This window comes from Neomonachus schauinslandi, chromosome 14 (assembly GCF_002201575.2).
Source record: "Neomonachus schauinslandi chromosome 14, ASM220157v2, whole genome shotgun sequence".
Taxonomy (NCBI): domain Eukaryota; kingdom Metazoa; phylum Chordata; class Mammalia; order Carnivora; family Phocidae; genus Neomonachus; species Neomonachus schauinslandi.
Window position 1 is genome coordinate 23,754,895 of NC_058416.1, and position 15,293 is coordinate 23,770,187.

Below are 15,293 nucleotides of genomic sequence, written 5' to 3' on the forward strand. Positions count from 1 at the left end.
CAGCAAAGAGCATCCTCCCCGTGAGCATCTCGGCCAGGATGCAGCCGGCGGCCCACATGTCGATGGCTTTGGTGTAGTTGTTCGGGGAGAGGAGCAGGCGCGGTGAGCGGTACCACTTGGTTACCAGCCCTTCTGACAGATAACCCTGGAAGACAAAACCCCAGTTCCGCTGGTCAGCCATGTGCAGAGATGCCCTCTCCCCCAGGTGCCTTGTTTCTTTCCACCCGAAGACAGCACGCCATCCGGGATCCTTTCACTCTGGAGCCTTCCCTGAAGCCCAGCGGTTCTCCTCTGTGGATAAGGAGGCAAGATACCACTATTTTGGAAGGAAGCCTTTCCCACCCCAACTTGACGTAACTATGCAAAACAAATTTTCCCTCATCTAGTCAAAAGCTCGATACATAGGAGCCAAACTCAAGTTCATTACCACTATCAACAGAGTAGTGATGAGAACTTGGAATTTCATTGATCCAGCGGCTGAATCTCAGCAATAGCCATACATTTGAAATCAAGCCAATTACTTTGGTGCTAAGAATTAGAATTAACGTGGCTACGATGCCAGAGACGCCAAGCCCCTGCTGAAAATGCAGAAGGCCAGCTTCATAACAGGTGCAGGTGAAGGGCGTATGGAAACAGCCCTAAATGGCAGAGTGGATGCAGCTCTGGTTGGCCCAGAGGATTCTGGGAGCTCCACAGTGTCTTTTTGGGGGCATAGATGTCCTAGCTGATTTCAGCCACTGCTCAAGGATTTGTGGTCTGGGACGGAATCCCTCCCTATAAGATTTGGTGGGGATGTAAGTGGTTTAGCACAGAATGTAAAATAAAGCCAGGCAACTCGGAAATTGTTCTCTATGTAATTCGGGAAGTTGCCCCAACAGTGTAACCTGGGAGGTGTCCATTTGGATGACCTGGAACAGTCTCTCTAAATAGAGAAGGTAGACCCATTTGGGAGGTCAAGGTGAGACAATTCAGACTGAAGGGAGGCAGTGGGAGATTCTAGGGATGGTCTTGATATCCACTGATGTAACTCCCCATTTAGCATTTGAATTGCCCTCTTTACTGACTTAAGCACTATCACAGACCCAGGCAGATGAAAAGTTAAGAAGCCCAAATACCCGGCAGCTTTTGATCAATTAATCCAGAATCTATCTGTTTACCAAATACATATTAAGTGTTTTAAACCTTCCGAGCTCTGCATTATGACAGCAGTACCCTTTCCTCTATGGGACTGTCTCAGTCGGTGGAACATGGCGACTCTGGATCTCGGGGTTGTGACTTCAAGCCCCATGTCGAGTGTAGAGATTATTTAAAAAATAAAATCTTAGGGGCGCCTGGGTGGCTCAGTCGGTTAAGCGTCTGACTCGATTTCAGCTCAGGTCATGATCTCAGGGTCGTAGAATTGAGCTCCTCATTGGGCTCCGCACTCAGTGGGGAGTCTGCTTGAGATTCTCTCCTCCCTCTGCCCCTACCCCCACTCACACACACACACACACTCTCTCTCTCTCTAAATCAATAAGATCTTAAAAAAAAAACAAAAAACCTTAAAGAAATTGCAGACACAAGCCAAACCGTAGAAGTTCACTTCTGGGTGGGCGGGTCATAAATAAGGAATGGCTTGATTGATTTTCCAGTCAGAGGCTGAGACTGCCAGAGGAAGACAAAAGCAGAGTCACCCAGAGGGGAGGCAACAGAAGGGGGTTTTCTCTGATATGTAAACGAGCAGTCTTTTATGGGATGGAATTTCCTGTCATTAACACCTGCCTAGCTGCAGCACCTAGGACTGAAATGGGGACACAGGGAGGCTTCCTTCTGAAACACCTGCCTGGAAAGTAAAAGAAAGATGTTTGCATGGGCAAGGCTGCCCCCGGGGCCAGAAATGAGGGCCAGGCCACGACAGCAGCTGAGAAAGTTCACCCACTTTCTTACTTTGGAATGAAAACCGAGAACCTGCTGCTTCCTTATGGTCACTTGTCCCTCAAGCCCTTTTGAAAACAGAGGACATACTGATGTGTTTCAGAAGCCACAGGGCAGAGGAGAATTTGGGAAGTTGCAGTGTCTTCTGTCAGGTTCTGGAGGAAGAGGAGCCCTGGAGAAGGGGGGATGAGAACAAAGAGGAGGCTCCCTTCCTGGCAGGGGTGGGGGGGAGGGAGAGCAGACATGGGGAAGGAGGTGGTGGCAGGGGTCCTGCCCTCAGCTGAGATGAGCCCTGGGTGTCCAAGCAAGAGAGGCTCTGGGGCCCGTAACATGATACTGGTGATCTGAATTCAAGAAAGTTTCAGTGGAGTGGATGGGGCGAAAGTCAGAACTTTCTAGAATAAAATAAAAAAAAATGTATATTTAAAGAATACCCAGGAGTAGAGACTCAGTTTTATCAGAAGGGCTCACAAATCAGTAATTAGATGGGCTTAACAGATATCTTTAAATGGCTTTTCCGTCAGAGCCTGCAGTGGGGGAAATGGTTTCAGCTCCATTTGGATATGGAGGGACGTGTCCTCAGTCGTCAGACCTGGTCTCCGTGTGGTGCACCATTGTGCGAGTCATAAGGGATCACTGCTCTGAGGAGACAGGAAACCAGCACTGCCACGATTCTCCATGGCCCCCTCTCAGCACATAAGAGGCAAGATTGGAGCTGCCCTTTCCCAAGGGTCCCTTTCCTCCTACCACCCTGTCCCCTGGTGTTCCTGGTGAGAAGCCAATTCTGGAGGTGCTCCTGGGAGGCAGCTGGCCAGGATTTCCTGTCTAGACCCTGTCTTGGGGGCCTTTGGGCTTTCTTCAGCGATGGCTCCAGCCAGCCCATTTTGCTTCCTTTTAGGGTCCGGTACAGCCAACAGGAGGCTTTGATTTTAAAAGCACCATAGGTGTTTGGGAAATCATCTAGCAGCCGCTGCCCTCTGAGGAGGGTAATTAGGGACCCCCAACAGATCCAGAAGGGAGGTATAATTAACGCTCTGAGCACCCTCTGGGCAGAGGGAGCAGGGACACTGCACTCAGTCCTAGCTGCCTGCCAGGAATTCAGAACAGCCTTGCTCAAACTCGAAGCAGAAGCGTGGGCTCCAATCCGCGGCCAGCATGGGTGGAGGGGGGGCTCCAGGTCTGTGCCACTTGCTCTGTCCGCCTCCACCAGCCCCCCGAGCCTGATCCCTTGTGTCTGGGAGACAGAAGGTTGGGGGGAAAGGCATGTTCCAATATGCCTTCTACTTCACCCTTCTGGCCCCTCACAGGGATGGGGAGAATGAATTTATTTATTTATTTATTTATTTGACAGAGAGAGAGACACAGTGAAAGAGGGAACACAAGCAGGGAGAGTGGGAGAGGGAGAAGCAGGCTTCCCGCTGAGCAGGGAGCCCGATGCGGGGCTCGATCCCAGGACCCTGGGACCATGACCTGAGCCCAAGGCAGACGCTTAACGACTGAGCCACCCAGGCACCCCGGGATGGGGAGAATTTAAATGGGGACACATTCTCTGAAGAATAAAAGCCCAGTCAACTGTAGCTGTGTGGTGGGGGGTGTGTGTGTGACAAGGTGCGAAGGCTGGTTTCTCCCCTCACATTGAATGGCTGCCGAGGGCTGCCCCCCACTCCCAGGCCAGGATGGTGGGGGACTCTGATAGTCTCACCTTCTCTACCGGAAGTCTCTGGCATGTGTTGTCCCTGTGCAGTGGAAATGAAGATGATGATTAAAACCATCCCCGTCTTCAAAGAGCATATAATGTAGTTAAAGAGATGAAATATTCAATATGATTGTCAGAAGGATAAGGAAATGATCTCGGTCAACATTTACGTGGGACTTGCTCCATGCTGAGCACTGTGTTAGCATTTTACCTTTTTTTCTTTTTTTAAGATCTATTTATTTATTTGAGAGAGAGAGTGGGAGGGAGGGGCAGAGGGAGAGGGAGAGGGATCTTGAGCAGACTGCGCTCAGCACAGAGCCCGCAGGGCTCGATCTCACGACCGTGCCATCATGACCTGAGCTGAAACCAAGAATCGGACACTTAACAGACTGCACCCCCCAGGCGCCCGCCCCCGTGTTAGCATTTTACACGCATTCATTCTGCGGTCCTCCCAGCAGCCCCTCGATGCAGGCTCTCCACAGAGTAGTAACCACCTGCCGAAGGTCATATGACGGGGATGTGGCCTAAGGTATCTGTCTTCAGAGTCCATGCTCTAAACTGTCCATTGCTGGATCTCCACCACCACGCACACCAAACAGAGAGTCCTGGTAAGCAGCGAGGAAGAAGCATGCTCAGAATGCAGAGGGGCAGGTTTTGTTAGCGGGTGGGTCAGTGAAGGCTTCGTGGAGATGAGGTTTGAGCTGGTCTTGATGGATGGAGACATCTTAGATAGCTGTGGTGCCAACGGGCACCAGTGTGAGTCAAGGCAGAGGGTGGGAAGACCTAGAATGTGCTCAGGGGACAGAGAGACATCTGGGCATGTGGACAAAGGGGCTGAGGAAAATGACCTTTGTTCTGAAAGTTAGCAGGCCCCTAGCAACGAGAATCAGAAGTGCTGGTGAGAGGTACAGATTGCCCAAAGCTACTGACTTTGAGTCATCGGTCTCCATCTTGAATGAGCTCCCCAGGGAGCCTGTGTGCCCCCACCCAGTTTGAGAACACCAGGAAGAACCAAGGCAGCCATGGAGGGTTGCGGATTGAGGAAGGAGGGGTCGTGGGTAGGACAGGAGTTCCAGCGGAGGCTGTGAGAGGCTGCTCTGTCTTTCCCATCTGCCCTGGGCAGGTCTGCATCCTCTGGTAGGGCTCTTGTGGATTCTTACTACCCGGCAGGGTGTTTATGGAGCTATGTAGCTACAGGCTCTGTAGTCCCTGTCCCTTGCCGCCTGGAGAGGCTTGCAAGTCTGGCTGCCAGCAGGATGCTGCTCTCCGGAGAGCAGGGGATCCTGGGGCTCAGGAAGGCCTTGGGAAGGCCCCTGGGCACCACACTTCCTTGCAGCACACAGAGGCACCCCTGTCTGATCTGGAAGAAACTAGGTCAAGGGAAAAAGAAATCAGGCTACGGAGAAGTAAAATTTTTAGCCTTAGGGGTCAATGCGGGTTGTTGCATGGATGCTGTGATTCTTGTAGATGGGCAAGTTCCCAAAAGACCTTCTGGTGGGCATGCTGTGGAAATCAAAGAGATGTCACACAAGGAATGGGAACGACTGGGGACCTTTAGCCTGGAGAACATAAAGGGGGTGGATGGCATGAGAGCCGCCTTTAAGTTTTTATTTATTTGAGAGAGAGAGAGAGACCGAGAGTGCACGAGCTAGGGGAGGGGCAAAGAGAGAGGGAGAGAGAGAATCTCAAGCAGACTCCATGCTGAGTGCAGAGCCGGACACGGGGCTCAATCTCACGACCCTGAGATCCTGACCTGAGCCAAAATCAAAAGTCAGATGCTCAACTGACTGAGCCACCCAGGTGTCCCGAGAGCTGCCTTTAGACGTTTGCAAGGCTGTCATACGGATGAGGAGTTAAGCTTGTTCTCTGAGGCTCTGGGGACAGATGTGAGCCAAAGCAGGAGACAGAAATCTATGTAATAGGATAATAACAGCTAACATTTACTGAGCTCCTCAAACTGCTCTGCTTATGGATGAACTCACTTCATCCTCACAATAACCCTGTGAGGCAGGGACTCTCATTATAGCCATTTTACAGGGAGGAATCTGGAGGCACAGAGGGGGTAAGCAATCTCTCCAGGGTCACACCGGCTGTCAGTGGCAAGCTGGGATTCCACCCCAGGCTGTGTGGCTGGAGCGCCTTCCAACTGAATATGCAGCGCGGCTGCCTTTCACATCAGAAAAGCCTCTAAAGCCATCAGGGCTGTCCAGGGGAGGACTAGGCTCCTAACAGGCAGAGGCATCCAGGCACAGCATCAGAAAAGCCTCTAAAGCCATCAGGGCTGTCCAGGGGAGGACTGGGCTCCTAACAGGCAGAGGCATCCAAGCACAACATGGAGAACCTCGTGAAGAGATGAGCCAACACCACCCCCCCGGTGGGTGTCCAGAGCACCGCTTCTCAGACTTTGGTGTGCACCCGAATACTCGGGGACCTGGACCGATTAAATGCACACTCAGGTCATCAGGTGGACAACGTGATGCTGCAGGTCAGAGGGCTGCACCTGGGCCAGCAAGGCCCTAGCTTATCTTGCATATCATGCCTGGCCCTAAGGACTAACGATCTGCCTCACTCCCAGGCCCGGCAGATTCTCCATCAGAGCAGCAGGCTGACCTATAATAGGGGTTAATTCTTTGTATTAGAGACACTCATCAAAAGATCATTTAGAAAAACAACACCCTCCCAGAGGCCCCTCTAAGCAAAGACGTGCGGCCTTCCTCCTCCAGTCTTTTCCCTCCTAAGGTATAATTTTTATTTGTGCCAATATCCCTATCAGGCATGTTAGAAGCCTTTTTAAAAAGAAATAACACCGGGCGCCTGGGTGGCTCAGTCGTTAAGCGTCTGCCTTCGGCTCAGGTCATGATCCCAGGGTCCTGGGATCGAGCCCCACATCGGGCTCCCTGCTCCGTGGGAAGCCGGCTTCTCCCTCTCCCATTCCCCCTGCTTGTATTCCCTCTCTCGCTGTGTCTCTCTCTGTCAAATAAATAAATAAAATCTTTAAAAAATAAAAAAAATAACACCACAGCCAAATAGCCTTTCTTATTGCTGACTCCAAACTCATTCTATTAAACTCATTTCCATGAAAATATGCAGCAGGGAATCTCTCAAGCTGAGGAAAGAAACACACAGTCTTAAAAGCCCAGTGCACAGGACAATCCCTGGTAAGCCACCGGGTACATTCTGCTTATGCAGCTACAGTACACATGCGTGAAGAAAGTACTGTTCAGTCAGCTGCAATGAGCTGTCCTTAACTTCAAGATGCCCTCAGTGCTGATCTGCTGTCCACTTTCATCCAGGCTGCTCCTTCCCTACTCTGTGCACAGGGGGGATCCTGGCCAGTGAAATGCACAATCTCTTCCTAGGTTTCCATGGAAATCAACCAAAGCCCAGTTAAGTTCGTATAGGCCTGCAGACGCCATGTGGTTACTTCTCTTTATATTTCAAAAAAAAAAAAAAATGACAGAATTGAATTGCCTTTTTTTTTTTTTTAAAGTGGGCTCCACGCCCAACGTGGAGCTTGAACTCACGACCCTGAGATCGAGAGTCGCGTGCTCTACCGACTGAGCCAGCCAGGCACCCCAATAGAATCGCTTTTTGAAGAATAATTTATCCCCACCCTTGTACGTCTCCCCCCCCAAAAAAGAATAATTTATTTCCAATTGTGGCAAAATACGTTTACATAAAATTCTCCATCTTAACCACTTTCAAGCGTACAATTCAGCGGCACTGAGTACATTCACATTGTTGTCCAACGATCACCTGCATCTAGTTCACAAAATGGAGTCTGTCCCCATTAAACAAGTCCCCGGCCCCCGGCCTCACCCTTCTACTTTCTGTCTCTGTGAATCTGACCCGTACCAGTAAAATCAGGTCCTTTTGCGACTGTTTTTTTCACTCAGCACAATGTACTTCCTCTTACTTTTATTTTTTATTTATTGATTTTTTAAAAAGATTTTATTTATTTATTTTAGAGAGAGATTGAGAGAGAGAGAGAGAGTGAGCAGGGGGAGGAGCAGAAGTAGAGGGAAAGAATTTGAAGCAGACTCCCTGAAAAGCCCAGAGCCCGACACGGGGCTCCGATCCCACATCCCCAAGATCATGACCTGAGCCGAAACCAAGAGTCGGATGCTTAACCGACTGAGCCACCTAGGCGCTCCTTGCCTCTTACTTTTAAACAGCAGGAGAGTGGGAGCAATGGGGTGGGCTTCTTTTTAAAAAGCGCTTTCTTTTTTTTAAAATATTTTATTTATTTATTTGACAAAGAGAGACACAGCGAGAGAGGGAACACAAGCAGGGGGAGTTGGAGAAGGAGAAGCAGGCTTCCTGCTGAGCAGGGAGCCCGATGCGGGGCTCGATCCCAGGACCCTGGGATCATGACCTGAGCCGAAGGCAGACGCTTAACGACTGAGCCACCCAGGCGCCCCTAAAAAGCGCTTTCTTGAAATGTGGTTGTCTTCTAATAAAATTAGAGCTTACACCGCAGAAAAAAGCTTTGGATGTCATGGAACACTATATCAAAAACTAATGATGTACTGTACGGTGACTAACATAACATTAAAAAAAAAAAAGAGCTTTGGACATTATCCGCACAGGGTCCAAAGCATGAACTCTGAATTCTACCACAGTTCACAGACATGACAAAACGTTTTGTTTGTTTGGAGATGTACCAGGGTCACCAGCTCTATTCCCCCATCCTCACCAGCATGGGCCGGTGAGCTGGTTAGACAAGTGGATGGAGGGAAGGCTTGTTTGGCTGCTTCAGCCTCAGTTTCCCCATCTGTTTGTGCTCCTGGCCCCCAAGCGTTCCTCTGTGGGGCGCTAGAGTCTTAGGATGCTGTACCACAACAGCAACCTTTAAATGAGGGGCCCTGCTGGGCCCAAGTGACTCATTTTTAATGGGTTGGTCTGGGAACAAAAACTCCCTTCAGGAAGATGCCTTAACTGCCAGGTCCTAATTAGATATTCGTCTTGTTTACCTTCGAGGGGAAATCTGGTGGCACCCTGGGGCAGCTGCTTTCAAACCTGCTACACATTAGAAGCACCTAGAGAACTTAAGAGAAAACCCGATTCTCAGGCCACCTGCCATACCAATTATGTCAGAATCTCCAGGGGGTAGGACCAGAGCATCAGTACTTTTTAAAACTCCCCAGGTGATCCCACTTTAGAGCCACACTTGAGAAGCAGTGTCCTACAGATGTTAGTTCAACTGCTTTGAAAGGTAAGCAGTATTTTCGAGGTTCCCCAATTAGTGCAGCTTCTATTTCTAGCTCCACTCAGGATGAGATGAATCCTTGAGTAGCCACAGAGGTCTCCTCCGGACGGCTGACCCGTGGGAAGTAAAACTTCACTGGAAAGCAACCAATCATAATAATGGCTGCCATTTATTGAAAACTTATGATATGCCAGGCACTGTGCCAAGTGCTGCTTTATTATTAGCGCATTTCATTATCAAAATGACTCTATGAGAAAAGTATAGAGTGGTGAACAACTTGAACAAGGCCAGAGTGGCTAAAAATAGGCAGTGCTGAGATTCAGTCCCAGCAGTGGAACAAAACAAAGTCCCTGTCATCGTGGACTGTACTTGTTAGCCGGAAAGACAGGTGAACAAACATATGTATAATATGTCCAATGGAGATGGTGCAAGAATAAAAAGAAAGCAGGGGAAGGAGACAGAGTGAGGGATTGGGTGGGTGGTCCGGGAAGGCCTCTGTGATAAGGGGACATTAGTGATCCTTGTGGCCATGTGGGGAACATCAAAGACGTTCACCTCTGAGCCCCAAATCGCCAAATGAGGGCAGCACGCTCAACCTTCTCCCCTCCCCTCGCAAACCCTCCTCTGAGATCTCTCATGAACATCCAGGTATAAATCACTGAGAACTGAGAGTCTTTGAGCAGGGCAGGGAAGGAACATCTGTGGAGCACCTATGATGCAAGACCTCCTGACAACCCTGTAAGATAAATATTTATTTTTTCCTTTCATAGCTGGGGATATTACCACAGCCCCTCCCGCCTCTGCCTGGCTTACTGGGCAAGCCTTTGTGCTCCTGGACCCTTTCATCTCTAAATTCACAACTCTGTAGTAGGGGAGATCCTGAAGGCAGGGGCCAGACATTCCATCTCCACCTGCATTCCTCGGGGGAGGTGCTCACTTTAAATGTGGTGAATTAATGGAGGGCGCCTGGGTGGCTCAGTTGGTTAAGCGACTGCCTTCGGCTCAGGTCATGATCCTGGAGTCCCGGGATCGAGTCCCGCATCAGGCTCCCTGCTCGGCAGGGGGTCTGCTTCTCCCTCTGCCCTCTTCCTTCTCGTGCTCTCTGTCTCTCATTCTCTCTGTCTCAAATGAATAAATAAAATCTTAAAAAAAAAAAAATGTGGTGAATTAATGGAATGAATGCAAGCCAAGGGAATGGCTGATATGCCCATAGCGGAATTTCTGGAAATGACCGCTAGCCAATAAATTATTTTGAAGTTTGTTGGCCCCATTAAAATCACAGGGCAAGAGTAGCAGCCATGTTCAAGTCCAGCCCTCCGAAATCCAGGGGCTCCCTCAGGTGTGGGCTGTGGCTGTAGATTCTATCTGACATTATCTTGCTGCTGCAGCCCGGTAGCGGGGCCCTTTGGGCTGCGAATCCTGCTCGGGGGGCCAAAGTAAAGGTCAGACTCAGCGCTTTATTGCAACCCTTCCATCTCCACTCTCAAAAAGAAAGAGGATGTCCCTGCCCCCAGGGCACTCCGGAGTGACGTGTACAATCATCGGGCGTCTGCGCCAGAGCCTTCCACGCGGCAGGCACCACCCTGAGCCCTCCAGGTTCTTCCATTTGATTATCATGACAGTCTCACCGGGTGGGGGTGGGCGCTGTCACTGTCCCTGCTCTATGGCAGGGAGCTCAACGACACAGGACCAACATCAAGTCCCACAGCAGACAGTTCTGTCCCCATTTCTGCCCTTCCCAGCACAGCTGCTCACGCACCATCCCTTCCCAGAGGATAAGGCATCTCCCCCATTCAGCTTGCAGGGCATGCTCAGAAGAACCTTCTTGGGCTCCCCTTTCTCAGAAGGCTTTGGGGTATACACCACCACCTTTGTTAAAGATAACTAAGATGGGGGCGCCTGGGTGGCTCAGTCGTTAAGCGTCTGCCTTCGGCTCAGGTCATGATCCCAGGGTCCTGGGATCGAGCCCCGCATTGGGGTACCTTCTCAGTGGGAAGCCTGCTTCTCCTTCTCCCACTCCTCCTGCTTGTGTTCCCTCTCTCGCTGTGTCTCACTCTGTCAAATAAATAAATAAAATCTTAAAAAAAAAAAAAACGATAACTAAGACGGAATCGAGGCTACGAAAAGTGAGAGCTACGTTGTCGTGATCTTGCTTTTTTCTGCGGAAGCAGGGTCAGGTGGATCTTAGAAGGGAGGGGCAGATCTTGGAGTCCTGGGGTGGCGTGATTACACAGATGGCTATGCGCGGGGACGGCTGTTGGGCCCAGGCAGTTCACCTGAAGGGGTTAGAAATCCCTCTCTCAGGGGCCTTCGAGGGGCAGGAGCCTGGGGAAGTTGCCACTGGTCAGGGCAGGGCTCTTGCCATGGGAAGGCCCCTGACAGGGCCCAGCCTGTTCATAGGAAAGGAAGTAGCTGCCTGCAGAATGGGGGGAGAATGAGCCAGAAAAGCCCTGCTACTTCTGAACTTGGCTACCTCCCTGGTCTGGGGTTGGAAAGTCTCCCCTATGGAGTCACTACTTTGAGTTAAGGCAGGGTTTCCCCAAATGGGCTCACATCCCAAAGATGCTGATGGGAGGAGCTAACAGCGTGTGAACAGACAAACCTTTGAGGCAGGTGGGCAACAACCAAGAAGTTTATTTATAGAGTCTCAGGATCTCCTAGATGGGGTTCAGGATGTACCACCTGGCACACCTCTTTGTCCACATAAGCATTATATTCTAGGTGTGTCTTGGGGACCAAGCTTTCTCTGGATACACCTTGGGAAATACTGGGCAAGCTCCTTGTTCACAGATTTACCTGGGAGAGGAAACACTGACCTGTTAGCCATTGTCTTCTGTTACACTAGCAAGGATTCGTGCCATCATGGCTCCCGCTGAATGCGCTCTGTGTGGATGGAAACTCACACCGCACCCCTCACTCATCTCTGGGCCCCTGAAGGCAGGGACCGATTGCACCTGCTGGGGCTGGGGTCTGCAGGTGGAGGAGGCCGAAGGCACAGGTTGACTACATGTTACAAAAGCAATCAGAAATGTTGGCTGCTCTGAATTCACAGAGGCTCTGGCCTCAAGGGTGGGGAGGGCAGGCTGCTGGGTGCCATTGTCCCCTTCCCCCAACCACCAGGGAAGAAGCACAGGATGCAAGGGATGGAGAAGGACTGTGGGGACAGAGAAGAGGGTGACGGAAAGGCCCTGACACCAACTCCAACCGCCCCCCCCCACTGTTGGTCCTGTCAGCGTCCAAACCCAGCTCTGGGCTCAGTAACTCTGACCCTGACCTCAAGAAGGGCCTTCTCTCCTTCGTCGCTGGGCTGCCTGGATCACATGATTAATCAAGGATCACATCCTCTCTCTGCAGAAACAGTTCTCTTCCAAAAAAACTTGCAGGGCCCCAGACATGTCCCACTTCTGAAATGCCCCCGCACCCCGAGGGACCGCACGGGGGTCACCTGTTCCAGGAGTTCCGGTCCCATTTCAGAGGCTTTGTTGACAGGCATTTCTTCAGTTTTTCCAGTGGGGCTGGCTGTGTGTGAGGCACTCTGAGTTGGGGGACTGTCCTCAGGGAGCTTACAAGCCAATTCTGTGCAGTGAGTTTTCTGGTTGGACTACAAAGACCACCTTTTTTTTTTTTTTAAAGATTTTATTTTATTTATTTGACAGAGAGAGAGAGACAGCTAGAGAGGGAACACAAGCAGGGGGAGTGGGAGAAGGAGAAGCAGGCTCCCGGCCGAGCAGAGAGCCCGATGCGGGGCTCGATCCCAGGACCCCGGGATCATGACCTGAGCCGAAGGCAGATGCTTAACGACTGAGCCACCCAGGTGCCCCCAAAGACCATCTTTAAGAAGCCAAGGACACTCAACCCTGGGCATTGGGATGGGGAGGGAGGGGATGGGGCCTCACTGTGTGAAGAATGAAGCAAAAAGGGGGTCGGGGTAGGTTCTGGGGGCCTCTTAAAAATACAAAATTATGAACACAAAATTAAGTCTGAGTGTGTGAATATTTTTAAATCAGAAAACGGCAGCAAATTAAAAACTATAAAAAGCTGACAAGTACCACAAACATCACACAATTCACAAAAATAACATTTTCCCTAATGAGCTGCTTGGCAAACTGCAGGTAGCAAACACGAGAAGGTACTGCCTAATCTCTGATCTTCTCTTCCACGGCAACTTCGTAACATAATTTTTCACAGTCAGAATTTAAAGATGAACTCAGTCTTTGAAAGATAATTGAGAAGCTAACTCAGTCTTTACTATGGTTGTTATTTCAGGATGATTGGTATTTTATAAATTTCTCTCACCTCCAAAACTAGTTGGGTAAGGTCATGTAAATTTTTAGGATTATTGTCAACTTTGGGGAAAACGCTGCTAAGCACTCCTTCGTATACGCTGTGTGCCTCACACACAGCCAGCCCCACTGGCACTCACTGACCAGGCTGTTGTCAACCAGGATGGGCTAGGTGTGGCCACATGTTACGAGCTGTAGGTGAGCTCGGCTTCTTTCGTGTGATGATACCCTATGACTTGATTCAGTGGCCATAGAAGGATTCCTGGGAGCTACTCCTACACCGGATGACTGGCAATAACTGAACGGTATATAGAAGTAACTGCAAACCATGTAAATATATCCCACTAAACCCAAACTAAATGTATCCCTAGCCCAACCTCCTCTTTTTTTTTTTTTTAAGATTTTATTTATTTATTTGACAGACAGAGACACAGCGAGAGAGGGAACATAGGAAGCAGGGGGGCAGTGGGAGAGGGAGAAGCAGGCTTCCCGCTGAGCAGGGAGCCCAATGTGGGACTCGATTCCAGGACCCTGAGATCATGACCTGAGCTGGAGGCAGATGCTTAACAACTGAGCCACCCAGGCGCCCCCCCAACATGAGGGAAGACATGGTAGAGGGCAAGTCAGAATGGAAATAGACCACTTCTTAGCTGATGGCTGCCAAAGCAGCTCAGCTTGCAAATATTACAAAAATATATAACCATGTGAACACATTGCGAGAGGACCTTCCTGAACTCTGTGGTGAATTCAGCTCTCACCGGGAGGACAAAGGGCCAAAGAAGAGGCAGGGGCTGGGGAGGACAGGGAGGCATGTTGTCAGGCTTTTCAAGATAGAAAAGCAGGTGCATAGTGTAGGAACCTTCCCTGAGGTAAATATGGCAGGGCCTGTCTTCTCATAGCCTGAGGCAGATTGTCTAGAGGGCTGGTCACCCCGGAGCGGCTGTGAAGACGGAATGGTTACAGTGGAAGCTAGCGTGGTTTTGAAGGATGTTTCTTTCCCTCCTTACAAAACAAGTTGGTATGATCTTTGGCCACCAGAAAAGGTCTCTGATCTCCCCTTGCCACCTGGCTGCCTTAAATTCCTTTACCAAGAGCCCAAACCCTTTGTTTCACTTTTAGAGGAATAGCTAGAAAAGCAAATTCCTTGCCTCCCCCCAAAAGAGTATGCAGGGATTTTATTCTTCACACTCAGCAATGCAGCTGGAAGCTTTTTGGAGAGCTAAGGGAGGTAAGAGATTGCAAGAGCCCTAGACACTTAGAGGAGGTAGGGCTCTGAGGAGGGGAAGGGGAGCAGGGGGTGGGAGTGGGCCCCAAAGGTAAAGTCCACCCTCTATACAATTTTCCAGCACCCCACCCGGCGGGTCCTGCAACCCTTGGCAAATGGTTACACAGAGGGGGGTGATCTTCGCTTCAGTATTTACGACAAAGCACTGTGAGTGCGTTTGGTTTTCAAAACTGTAGTACAACACCAGTTGATGTGTGAAGCTATAGTTTCCTCATTTTCACAGCTGTATAGTGTTCCAGGGCATTTACAGAGGGAGTCTGTGAAGGGGCAGTCGGCATCCTTCTGTTAGATTCACTTCTAGCTACTGTTATATAATAAAGAATTTGGCTGGTCTTTATCCCCGGTTCCTGCGAGGAAGCCTCTAAATCCTCTGGAATGTCCTGAGTGTCAGGAGGGCCTTTGTTCCTCATTGTGGGCCTGTGGATAGTTTCAGGATGGGTCTGGCTATGTGATTAGAGGGCTGGGACACAAGACATGCACGTGGGGAGGAAGCCATGTGAAGACGAAGGTACAGATGGGAGTGTAGCTTCTATGAGCCAAGAAATGCCAAAGACTGCCTGCAAAGCACCGGAAGCTAGGGTCAGGCATGGACTGGACCCTCCCTCCCAGCGCCTGGAGGAACTGACCGAACTGACCCTGGCAACACCCTGATCTCGGACGTGTGGCGCCCAGAACTGTGAGACAACAGGTTTCTGCTCCATAAGGCTCTCAGGGCATGGTGCTTTGTTACAGCAGCTCTAGCAAACGAATACAAAGCACAACTAGGGCTTAATTTTCTCCCCACAATGATGATTTTGTCTTTTTTAAATAGCAAAAATCAAATTCCTCACAGATCCTTCTGGGTGTGTCTTCTGTGTGGGCTCCCTGACTCTCAGGTGCTGGGGGTACACGGTGCATGGAAGCATC

General features: G+C 50.2%; 1 protein-coding gene across 2 annotated transcripts in view; it reads right to left on the reverse strand.

Annotated features, from left to right (window-relative positions):
- The window catches only part of MAPK4 (mitogen-activated protein kinase 4), a 49,689-nt gene that overhangs the window by 10,547 nt on the left and 23,849 nt on the right, over positions 1 to 15,293 (reverse strand). For both annotated transcript variants that reach the window (XM_021686361.1, XM_021686360.1), the window contains exon 2: positions 1 to 145. In XM_021686361.1, coding sequence (XP_021542036.1) covers positions 1 to 145 — 145 coding nt within the window. The remainder of the gene's footprint in view (positions 146 to 15,293) is intronic.